Raw genomic sequence first — 12,472 nt, 5'->3', positions numbered from 1 at the left:
AGCAGAATTTTCATGTTATGTACATGTTATACTTTAATTCATTGAATTCAAAATATGTATTTTTCTCTCAAGAGGCTATTTGTTGAATCAAATCCTATTTAATCCTTCTAAAATAATTGGCTGTCCATAATTATATAATCCCATCTAACTAGAATCTGTGAGGTATTTTGTTTGTTTTGTTTTATTTCTGAGAGATATATAAATATTAGACTATTTTCCTAATCATTCATTAGACTATATTTCAGACAATCCCATTTTTAGAGTTTTCAAACTATGGAAATAATTTTTATTAAACTGCATATTTGTCTCTTTCCCTCTCTTCTCCTCGTCCTTTACCCCACTCCCACTCCTCTGTCTCTCAGATGAAAACAGAGAAGAAAAGTTAGGAGACTCCTTGCAAGATTTATACAGGGCACTGGAGGAAGCCAGTCTATCACCACTAGGAGAACATCGCATTTCAACCAAGATGGAATACAAACTATCATTCATAAAACGGTGTAATGATCCTGTGATGAATGAGAAACTGCACAGGCTGAGAATTCTTAAAAGCACTTTAAAGGTAAGATATGGAACAAACATATAAATTCCTTTGGGGTGATTTATTCTTGGACTGAAAATAGATTTCCAGATACTACAGGCTGAGTGGAACAAAACAGGGAGCTATGGGAAAAGAAGGGCAGCTAGGAAGAATGTGCAGCACAGTGATTGCAAGGGAATCTGGTCAGGTCTTCATTGAAGTCCTAAGACACCAACTAAACGTTACATGACTTAGTTTTTGGAGAAATCAGGATGTGGTTAAGACTTCTTTTTAAAAAGGGTAGGGTTGGTGTTACTCCTTGGGGTTTGTTGTTGTTGTTGTTGTTTTGTTTTGTTTTGTTTTGGGTTTTTTTATCTTCTAAGAGAAATTCACCATGCACTACAATTATAAAAGATATTAAAGGCTCTTGGTTTGTATGTTAAATGTTAAAAGCACTTGAAATGTTTTGTGAATGAACTACAACATGTGGCAGTGAAGCTAGAGTCATCATGTTCCATGCAGAGATGGCCTAACTGTTGTTCTGTTTGCATTATCAGCTCCCAGTGCACACATTACCTTCCCATTATATACTTCTGTAAGTGCTTAACACTGTTTTCATTCTTCCTGTGCCACACCTAGAGTGGTAAGGGCATGGGAACAGAGAGGCAGAAATTGAAGGGAGTTGATCCAGGAGATTCTCTACCATGAGGATGAGGAAAGGGAGGAAAGGACTTACCTTACAAAACTGCCCTGAGCAGGTCTTGCACAGCACAAAAAGTGAAACCAAAACCAAAACAAACAAACAAGAACTGTCATATAGAAGGTGGAGCACAGTAATTCCAAAACACAAAACTTCAAAAGACTTCTGTGAGAAGTGTTTTAGCATCCTGCTAAAATTGTAGTTTTGGAATAGAGATGAGTATTGAGTAAATGAATACAATAGAAAAAAAACAAGGATTCGAAATATCTTCAGGTAATAACAGCCAAGGATTCAGTGTCAATTATGTGTAGATGCTATCTGAATCCACGGAACTATTAATGGACTGGTAGCTAATGCTACAATTCTACGGGGAGGGGGGCTACAGTAGTCATAAGAGTAATTCTATTGATCCTTTCTAGTCGAAAGATATCCTTAGCTTTCTAACTTATTTTGGTTTTGCCTTCTTTCATTGAAACTTCTTCATATAACTTATTGTGATCATGCTTTTCCTCTTTTCCAACTCTTCCCAGATACTCCCCACCTAACTCCACACCATTTCTCTCTGTTAAAAACAAAGAAACAAGAAACACACAAACCCACAGAAACACAAAATCTGAAACCAAAATATATAAGCAAAAGAAAATAAGACCAAAAAATGTCAAAACAAAGCAAAATGAGACAGTCTGCAGAAATGTTGAGTTTATTTTTTGTCCCTCACCTCTTTGCCATATGTGAATATCTTAAATACCTGGTTCTTGTGTTTCCTCCCTCCCCTCTCGTTTCCCTCCCCCTCTTTCTCCTCTTCTTTTCCCTTACAGTCCTATTTCCTCCTCTCCTTCTCTCTCTTTTCCTGTCTTTTATGCTCTGTAAATACCATACAATATTTTTGTCCTATGATAATGAAATGCCACTGTAAATGTTGAGTTCAAGAAGGATCCTAATATGTCATGCTGTTAGACTCTTCTGCTCTTCTAGGATAAAGAAAGATAAGGAAACACTAAAAAGAAATGTCTCTTGATGGTTAAAAAATGATGGAGAGCTATAGAGCCCTGTACTTTGGGACCTAGAAAAATAATAGGTTATAAAATCTTCCTTTACAGAAGAACAACTAAACGCGCCCAAGAATAGCTCTTAGGTCCCACCATAGGCAACTGCCAGCATCATCAGTCTCATACCCATTTCGTATCTTGTCTCTTCACTGGCCAGAAGCACTTCTTATATATGTTGTTGTCTTATTTCCCTCCTGATTCTGGCAGACTGGTGTGCTTTTTTTCTCTTGCAGAACATTTCCAAGATTCTCTTAGCCCTTTGTTAGATCCATAAAAGAAAAGAATCGTTTTCTCAAAGTCTCTTAACCCTTTTTCTATTTTACCTTCCACAGAAGAAATTCTCTTATTCTACAGGTGATAGTTGTGCTTTTGAGAGGTATACCAAAGTGATGCTTATTCATCAGGTGAATCCCAACCTCCAATATGAAGGGAAAGGCTTTGTTCATTCTAAGGCCCGTGTGCTATGGGATGGGATTCTTAATGGTCACAGGGCACGTATTCTGTATTTGCAATAACAGGGGCCCTGTTTTCTCTCACTAGAGCATGAGGAGTTAACCATGAAGGAGAGGCAGAACAAGTTCCAGAGTAACTCAAGAGATAGACGGTGGTAAATACACTTGTTGGCAAGAGTAGAATATTAACACAGACAGAAAGAGACCAGCTTCTCTTTGAGTACTTAAGGAAGAGTGTTGAAGAAATGAGAGACTTTGAAGCTGGACCTTACAGGTTGAGGAAGGTTTCCTTAAAACATGAAGGTCTGCATAATCAGAGATGGCAAACAGTAAGGGCCGAGAGTACAAAGAAAATCACATTCAAGCAATCCAAGACATACCACTCTGTTAGAAAAAAAAAAGATAGAAAATGATTTTACGCTAAAGAACTACAAATCGGTTTCTTAGAGGAGTCTGAATTTATTGGCACTTGTTTTAAATTTTGATAAAAATTTAATCCCTCCCCGTCTTAACTATTGAATTCTTTTGCTTTTCAGGCCAGAGAAGGGGAAGTAGCCATTATTGATAAAGTCCTAGACAATCCAGACTTGACTTCTAAAGAATTCCAACAATGGAAGCAGATGTACCTCGACCTTTTCTTGGATATCTGTCAAAGCACCACCTCAAATGACCCACTAAGTATTTCTTCTGAAGTAGATGTTCTCGCTTCCTCTCTAACACATACTCACTCATACATTGAGACACATGTGTAAGTGCATTCGGCCCCGAGGTCACCTAGTACCTGATGGTACTCAGAATAAGTGGATAAGGTAGTTTTTTATCAGTGTGTTGGATACTTGACAAGCTCTACTTTAATGTTACCAAACTATATGAAACAAAGCATACATGGTCACATTGCCACTGTCTTTAAAGAGCATTTGTATGTTTTCTATGCAGTCAGTGCTCAGCCTATGTTTACCATGTGCAGAATCAACTATCTTTAATGACTTAAATTAACTTTTGCAGACAATTCTGAAAACAGGTGATCTTCAAGTAGAAAAACCACAAAAAGGCAATTTTCTATCTGAGGTCATCTCTTCTCCCTTTAAGTTAATTTTATATATAATGAGACTTCAACCGTAAATCACAATTTTTTCAGGTGCAGACATCCTTGTGGGTGGGAAAGAATTTAAACCTTTTTATATTTATTAAAATGTTCTAAGAATTTTCTTAAACATTGCACAAAGTTTAATGCTGTAGTTTTATTTTTATGAAATGTAGGTGCGTATAAAAGAGTTAAGCAAACTAGAAGAGCATGAACATAAGAAAAGTTCAGGTCTAATATCTGTCTTAACAGTCTATTAACTTGTGCTAACTGGTTAATGGAGGTACTATTCCAAATCTATGAGAACACTGCGTGGTGTATCAGGGCAAAGCTTTGTAAGATGTTTTTGTAACTAAGACCAAAATTGAAGATAGAGCTGCTTTATTTTCTTGGTTTAAATCTTCCTTTATTTTTGTAGTGATGAAATGCTGATTGTGTACAGAAGAATTTAAGAATGGATTTTTTAAAACAGACTTAACTCACCCAGAAAGGCAGCTAACAGCTACACACACACACACACACACACACACACACACACACACACTTTCAGCCCAAACTCGTGTTTTTTGAACTCTTAACTCTTAAAAGACAAGGTATACACTGAAATGAGTCCATTTTCCAGGCATTTTCCAATTTTCCCTTGGTCTGTAACTAAACTTCTGTAATTATACATCAGGCAAGATAGTAAAATGCATTTGGTCGTGGCAGACAGAAGTTGCAGTAGAGAAAACAATGTTGAAAAACGTTAATGGGTTTCTCTACTAAGGAGCAGAGGATGGCAGTCATTCAGGGAGTTATTACATTGAGTGGCCTGAGATCAAGCACTTAGAGGTTTTTTCCTAGAATCCTGAACTGTTTATAGGTGGAGTCTATGAAAAAGTCCTCTTGACATATTGCCATTTCTATGTGTCTAGTTTTGGAAAGTGACCACAGCATGAAAGTGACTTGCTGCTTTTTAGTGTGTGGCTGCATAAAATACAAGTCACAATTTGCTGTTTTTTCAGGAGGAAAAGATCCTCCTTTACTATTCTATATCCTAAAACCTACTTCTGATCAGCTTTATCCTGTTGCCTGTACAGCTCAGTGAATGTATTTACATCTCTAAGAGTTCAGATATATGCCAGTGAATATTTTTGCTGTAGAGAAGAAAGTCAAAACTACACAGCGGGATCTTTTTCTTTGCTTTTGAAATCACATTAAATCACTATCGTTTTGCAGACTTTGCACAACTGTACAGGAGAGTGGCCTTTCTACAGCACATTTTCAGTAATCCTATATTTAGTCAAAATGGATGAGAAACATGCATTAATGTTTGTATGGAATTGTGGGTCCGGTGTAATATTTTTATCATTTAGAATACCCTATTTGTAAAAAACATTTATTTACTGCATGGTTATTGACAAACATTAAATTTGTGGGATTTTGTATATGTAAAAGAAAGAGAAAGAACAAACAAACAAAACCCCTCTTGTCATAAAATGAAGTGTGCTTGTTACAGTTGTTTAGGCATATTGATGTTCACTAGAACAATGTGGTGTATCTTCACTTAAAACTATTTGTACATGATGGATGCGTCACGTATATAGTGGACAAACAACCTGCAAACAACAGGCAGTCGGTGGGAAGACTGGCTCTGTTACTAGTAAGCAGCTTGTACTTTTGTAAAGTCAGCTGTTGTTTTACTGGTTAAAAAAATTAAACTAATAAATTTTATAAGACTGGTGAGTTATAAGACTAGCCTAGCATGAAAGAGACCTTTTAACAGTATTTATCTGTACATTTTATTGCATTCGTTTCAAATCTAGGAGAGAGGCAGCACTGTAAACTGAAGTCAAATAAATTCAGCTCTCAATGAATCCCTATAAAACACCGACTTTATTCATGCAAAGGGCTTACCACATTTCTCTGTGACCTAATCATCCAGCCACCCTCACTACCACCACCCCAGTTACAAGTTCTCACTTTGCCACCTCACTGATAGCACAAGCCAGAAGTGACACCTGTTCAGAGGTTACCACGGTCTCCTCTGAGACCTTGAAACCACCTCAAGCTATCTTCCCACTGACCTGACCTCACCTTAAAAACTTCACCTACTCCTTCCTTTTCTGTGAGCCTTTGGGGAACTAAGATTGAAACCACCAAAACTGAGCTAATTTTCTTCTTACAAATGTAGTGTATTGTGGTTAAGTGAAATATATATATATAAACTAATAAGCTGCCAGTGTAAAAGCAGATGAGGACAGGACAGAAAAATTATTAACCAAGAGTTGTTTCTCAAAGAAATGCTTTTTCTGGGTTTTTTCCCCTTCTCAGTTCCATGTCAATACGAAACTGTCAAAGCAGAACTATAACCATGGCTCTGCACCATAAATATCATTTTTCTCGGTACAACTATTCCATACTGTTTAACGAAGGTGTGTATATGTGCGCACACACACACACCTTCACAGTTTCATCAAATACTGTCTACTGGGCCTATTATTACAGCTATTGTAGCCAACAGTTTTCTGTGGTTTGTGTGTAACTAGTTGTACATTGTTTGGATGGGAGACACTTGAAAAACACTTTAGGGAGCGAAGTTAGGTCCTATTTTATTTTCAAATTCCACCTCTAGGCCAAAATGAGTCTGTCTTTCTGAAACCTCTACAGTTAACTAAAGCTGGCTCATCTCTTTGCATTTGACCATTCCTGGCTGACATCTGCAGTTGGAGGGGAATAGTTAGTTTTTGTCCAAGGCCTCGTTCACCTCCTTATCGTTCAGAACTACTCTATCAGAGTCCTCTTAAGGGCAAAGCAGTGCTTTTCAGGCAAGGTCAAGAACAACTTTCCCTTAGATCCTCCGAAGCCTGGACTCACCTGTTCAATCCAGCACTAAATCTGGCACCTCTCCAGTCTCTCCCTCCCTTGTCCCCTCCCTACCCTCCGGTAGCTGCAGCACTGCACACTGAAGGCCACTCCACGCCCAAGGCAGCACACAGCCTATATCTTCCCAGCGGTCCAGGTCGAGGTCATAGCCCACTACGTTCTGGGTTGGCACCTGGCGTGAGTCCCGCCACTTGAGACCACCCAGCAGCAGCACTGTCTCTTCTACCACAGCAAGTCCATAGCAGAAGCGGTCATAGGGTAGCGACCGCAACCGAGTCCACTGGTCTGTGCAGGGGTCATAGCGTTCAATCTCAGAGAAGGGCTCATATCTCCCCAAAAAGGCAAACACTGCACCTCGCAGCACCGCAAGGTAGTGCCCATAGCGAGCTGTGCCCATGGGTGCCCTCTTGCTCCACACTCTCTCTCCGGGGCTAAGGGAGTACATATCCCGGAGGCTACTCGTGCCTCCTTCACCTCTCCCAGTCTTGCCCCCGGAGATGTACACAACACCATGGTCCCCAACAGCACCTGCGTGACCATGTACTGCCCGAGGTAGCTCTCCAGCTGCCATCCAGCGGTCCCTGCGAAGGTCATACATCTCCACTGAGGCCAGTGCCTCACCACAGGTGCCCAGGCCTCCGACAGCCAGGAGACTCTCACCTACCACACCACACCAGAAGTAGGCCCTTGCTTCTCGCATGGCAGGCACCTGTGTCCAAGTGTGGAAGCGCGGGTCGTAACGGTGCACTAAGGCTGTGACTGACCTTGAGCTGGCAGCCAGAGAACTAGATGGGCTGCCAGGAAGGCTCTCCCCTCCAAGGACAAATAGGAAGTTGCCAGTGGTACATACACTGTGGCCTAGCAGTGGTGTGGGCAGCTGTGTCAAGCTGTGCCAGCTGTGGTTATACACATCGAAGGACACCACCTCCTGGGTGAGCTCCCACTCCTTCTCCTCCTCCATCTCTTCCTCCTCCTCTCCCTCCTCTTCCTCTGGTTGAGGTGCAGGGTGCCGATTCTGAACTACCTCTGGTAGGACCATGATCTCCTCGGTTACCATCTCCCTAGCTCTGAGACCACCAACTAGCAAGATACGGGTCTGGGGACTCCGGACACTAGTCTGTTCTCCCTGCAGAAGCGGCTGGCTGGAGGGTGCTGTGTGGTAGTTGAGGGCCTGGATGATGAGGCTCTTGATCCTAGTAGGTAATATAAGACCGGAGCCCGAGTACATGCGCCGCAGCACACCAGCAGGCACCAGGCCAAAGCGGATGCATCCAAGCAGTGTTGAACTATGTGCCAGGCGCTGGGCCTTGGGTTCCTGCTGCAGCCAGGCTAATGCCAGGCCCAGCAGCCGTGTCTCAGGCACCCGTGCCACGTCAGGGGCACCCAGCACAGCTTTCATTGATATAGGATTGAGTTCCAGCAGCCCCGAGGGCCCAGTGCCCATCAGTAACAGCCCCCCCAGGTGGCGCACAATACAGCGCTCCGCTGCACCTAGGGTGCGGGCCAGGCCAAAGCGAGCTGCCACATTGGCAGTGAAGCAGCAATTCTCTGGGGCAAGCTGGCGTTCCAAGTAGTGGGCACACAGTCCCAAGGCCTCGGTGACTTGCAGGTAGCTGGCAGCCTCCAGAGTGTCTTCCACAGTGTCCATGGAGAGGGGCAGCCAGGCAGTGTAGATGAAGTCCAGCAGGCGCTGTAGGCCGGCCGCTGAAGGTACACGCAGGTGAATTACGCGAGCCCGCGATTCCTGAGTGTGACTCTTGAACAGGGCCCTGAAGTAGTCGCTGGAGCACGCCAGAAGTGACCTGTGCGCTGGGAACTCACTGCCCTCGGCCTCCAGTGTCACATCGCACAAGAACCCCTCAGCGCGTAGGGCCTGGTAGCCAGTGAGAAGAGAGCTGCCGTGGGCTTTGCAGTAAGACAGGAAGTAACTCATGATGCCCAAGGCGGGAAGCTGGGATGGAGCCAGCCCGGCGTGGCAGGAGGCATCCCGTAACAAGGAACCCCCACCTCCGCTGTCCAGCTGCTGAGCCCCTAGCAAAGGCTGATTTTTGCCTGCTCAGCTTAAAACCTAGGGTTCCTTCATCCAGATTTGGCGGTTGCTCCGTGCCCCTCTCAGACAAAGTAAGATGTAGAGACAATTTCCAGAAGCCTCTAGTAGCAAAGGGTGTGGATTTCGGAGTCTTCTCGGTATTGCTAGACTTGTTTTCAGCTGGTGAGCATGACAGCACGTTGCCCAAAGCCGCCTCCCCTACACAATTTGGGGAACCCACACTTGCACACCAGGGGCGGCGGTGGCCGCGCACCATCACCTGGAGAGGTCGAGGGTACTGAATCTCCAAAAGGCCAGAGGCGTGGCTGTGGCCCTATTGTGGGTGCCCCGGGACAGCAGGATGGTGGCTCTGAACTCCCGATCGTGGCTGCTCCGTAGACACTCGCGCAGTCCGAGGACAACTGGCTAGGGGGCTGGGGGTGAACTTGTTCTGAAAGAAAGATCAAATCAAAGCCTGTGGCACTCGGGGGAGAGCAGGTCAGCTTAGAGGGTTGGGAACGTGATTGGGCGCTGCACATAACATGCCGGTAGCTCACAGAGACAGGAATAGTGCTCGCCTTGGCCGGCTGGCTCTCGGCGACCCGCCCCGCCCTGCGTCCCAGCTGCTGGCTGCGAAGCGCCCAAGGGCTCAGCAGGAAGCTTCCTGAGCCAGGGCACTGACTTCTGTGACCTGACTGGCCTCCAGGAACCGCAGGGAGGGGAGGGGGCGTCCCTTGGAATGCTGAGCTGAGGGAGGAGTGGCAAAAGCTAAGGAAGGGCCCACTTTCCTTGGGACTCTAGTCCTGGTAATGTGTTGATGGGGATATCTGGCGAGGCTGGAGGCCCTCTTGGTGTCCCTGTGCACGGGAAAAGAAGCCTCAGGCTAATCTTTTGGCTTTGAAGATGTCCTAATTAGTAAGGAGCAAGCTGGGATTAAGAGGCAATTTTGCGCACTGACACCTAAGAGGAGGCCACTGCTCAGAGAAGACTCTAGGAAGAGCTAAACCAGAGAGAACCCCAAGCTCTGGACCAAGTTCTTGTGCCCTGTGTGAAATTCAGGGGCACTTGCCCTTCCTAAGGCAGGCAGAGTCTCCCAAGCTGCCTGGTTTTACATTCCAACCCCTGCCCTCTGACCCCAGAGGAGCTCTCTTGGTACTCTCGCGCTTGTGAAAACCATCTCTTTGCAACGCGGAGAAAGACGTTATAACTAACTCGAGTTTTTTCTTTGAATGACAACTCCTCAAAAAAAAAAAATGTAATTCCTTCTAGTTTTCTCTCTGCTTTCCCATGCTCTGATCTAATGACTGGCTGCCACATTCTCAATACCAAGACAAGACAATGGGCAGTAAAGTTGCAAGGCTCAGGACAGTTGTGATTTCTGGGGCCCCTCCCCACAAAGTGATTTTTATAAGAAACACCAAGCACAGAAATGGTGACTAAGAGCACCCTGTTGGTTGCCCACATCCTGCTCTTGCACTAGGAGTTCATTAAGCGCTCTTTCTTGCCAAATTACAGGCTTCTGTTTTGTTTTGCTTCCAGCAAGAGTTTGTCTTCCTGGATTTCAAGAGCGGCCCCTCCAGCAGTCCTGATCTAGAGGAGTCTGTCAGACCGAGTTCTATTTCACAGAAGCAAAAAAGTCCTAGGAAAGATTAAAAGGCTGTCATTTCCTACTTGGTCAGCCATCAGCTCTTACAAGGTCACCGATTACATATGATTCTTTAATTTCATAAAATATTAGTTAAAAAAAAATCTACTGAGCTAAAGAGATAGCTCTGCACTTAAGAGCACTTGCTCCTCTTGCAGTGGTCTTGGTCCAGTTCCCAAAACCCACCTGGTGGCTCACATCCATCTCTAACTCTAGTTCCAAGGAATCCAACACCCTCTTCTGGCCTCTGTGCAGGCACACAAGTGGTGCACAGACATACACACAAGCAAACCATTCATACACCTAAAATAAAATTAAATATTTCAAAAAGTGATACCGCTGCCAAAGACAGAATTAAGCTATAACTTAAATTGCAAAACAATAGAGTGTAGGTAGGGCTGGGGTTGTACTCTTAAAAAAATGTTCCAGCAGAAAATCCTAATGTTAGAGGTACAAATGGATTCAGGGAGAGTATTGTTCCTATGGAGATGGAGGATGGCATTAAAATGTGTGGTTCAAAAGTGAAATATAAACTTGGTGTGGTAGCACACGCCTTTACTTTTAGCACTCAGGAGGCAGAGGCTGGTGGATCTCTGAGTTTGAGGCCAGCCTGGTCTTCATATGAACTTGTAGGCCAGCTAACACTGCACAGTGAGACCCTATCCAAAAAAAGGGGTGAAATATGACTATGGTTTATTTCACACAATTCTCCATTTTAAATGTAAATGCCCTTTACTCAACCTAATCAAATTTTGCTAAAAGGAATTTGGGGGAGTGTTAAACCAAACCTTAATCCTTTCCTCCAAAATCAGGTTTCTTTTTACACAAATGTGGCAAATGAGCTCCAAAGAAAGAATGGTTTGTCTGAATGGCTTGAATATTGATGTATAGTTTGGCCGAGAACCCAGGGTTGCCTTCCTACTCTATTATGTGACCTCATTTATGATAACAATCAAATCCTGCAACATGCTTTACTCAGCCTCTTACTAACCTTAAAAGACTTCAGTCAGTGGTTTTTGAAGAGCACACTGTTCCCATCTGTATTGAACCCCACCCATCAGAACTGCCCAAGACAATGCATTGGTATTCAAAATGTCACATTACAAAATTAAAGATGCTGTGGAAACTCTTAAAACTCTCAACATCAAAATTCCAGTTTTGCATAAAAATAATGTGTTTAATTGCTGGCCCAACCGAACACGTTTTGCCAGAGAAGATGTGACGGCGTGTGTTACCTGAAGACATTTTTACATTATGTGTGCTTGTAAGATCTTGTTTAGAAAATGTAACTGTCAACACAAGAAAATCATTGTCATTTAAGTAGCAGTTGTGTAGTGTTGGTATTTTTATTTCTGTGCAATATTAAGTAATATTAAATAAAAATTTAGTCTCTCTGTGTTTAAATTGTGGTAGATGTGTGTCTTAAATTGTTATCTTGGTCTGTTACTTAAAGGAAATACTGTATAAACAAAAAGAACTCATTTTTCACAGTTCTGGAAGCTGGGAAGTAAGTCAACATTCAAGGCATCAATACATTTATTATCTAGTGATGACTCTCTACTGTATAGAGATGGTATCTTACATGGCAGAAAGACGGACGGCATTAATCCCATCATGAGGGCAGAGCCCTATAGCCTACTCACTTCCCAGAGACCACCCTTCTCAAAGGTATTATGCTGGAATACTAAGCTTCTACATCTGAATTTTGGGGAGACACATATATTCTGACCAGAACAATAGGATTTCCCAAAAGCTTGCCTTGTAATCCAACCTGAACACACAGTGCTGTGTAGTTCTGATGGGAAGTTGAAAAAGGAAACGTGAGTTGTCCTCTCCACACTAGACTATCAACTCCTCAGAGTGGGGGCTGCTTCTTGGACTTTGTGTCTGCAGTACTTGTCTTGGTCTTTGCCACAGTGTTGTGTTGAACAAATGTGGTGAGGGAGGGGAGGAGAAAGTTTTGCTGTCTATCCCCTTGTACACCTGCGGTCCAAAACACTTCCCAGTAAGGCCATAAGAATCAAACAAGTGACCAAAGATGGTGTTGGCTACAGAGCCTGGGTGGATGTGACCCTTCTGAGACGTCATTATTACTTTGTACACCACCTAGTGCTGCTCTCTTGCCCCGACC

At 43.4% G+C, this 12,472-nt stretch overlaps 2 protein-coding genes across 5 annotated transcripts in view; one reads left to right on the top strand and one right to left on the bottom strand.

Annotated features, from left to right (window-relative positions):
- Positions 1 to 10,332, top strand: part of Cnksr2 (connector enhancer of kinase suppressor of Ras 2) — a 230,361-nt gene extending 220,029 nt beyond the window's left edge. For 3 of the 4 annotated variants that reach the window (XM_021187764.2, XM_021187765.2, XM_021187763.2), the window contains 2 exons: positions 363 to 559; positions 3,255 to 10,332. In XM_021187764.2, coding sequence (XP_021043423.1) covers positions 363 to 559; positions 3,255 to 3,470 — 413 coding nt within the window. In that variant the 3' untranslated portion in view covers positions 3,471 to 10,332. The remainder of the gene's footprint in view (positions 1 to 362; positions 560 to 3,254) is intronic. The other variant, XM_021187762.2, reaches the window with a different exon arrangement.
- Positions 6,663 to 8,606, bottom strand: Klhl34 (kelch like family member 34). Its single transcript, XM_021188302.2, has one exon. The coding sequence runs from the start codon at positions 8,598 to 8,600 to the stop codon at positions 6,663 to 6,665; it is 1,938 nt and encodes a 645-aa protein (XP_021043961.1). The 5' UTR covers positions 8,601 to 8,606.
- Positions 10,333 to 12,472: the final 2,140 nt, after the last annotated feature.

This window comes from Mus pahari, chromosome X, assembly GCF_900095145.1.
Source record: "Mus pahari chromosome X, PAHARI_EIJ_v1.1, whole genome shotgun sequence".
NCBI classification, from domain to species: Eukaryota; Metazoa; Chordata; class Mammalia; order Rodentia; family Muridae; genus Mus; species Mus pahari.
This window is presented reverse-complemented; position numbering and strand designations above follow the sequence as displayed.

Bases quoted from the DNA above. Each gene is read 5' to 3' on its own strand.
- Klhl34 (XM_021188302.2), bottom strand. From the start codon at position 8,600: ATGAGTTACTTCCTGTCTTACTGCAAAGCCCACGGCAGCTCTCTTCTC.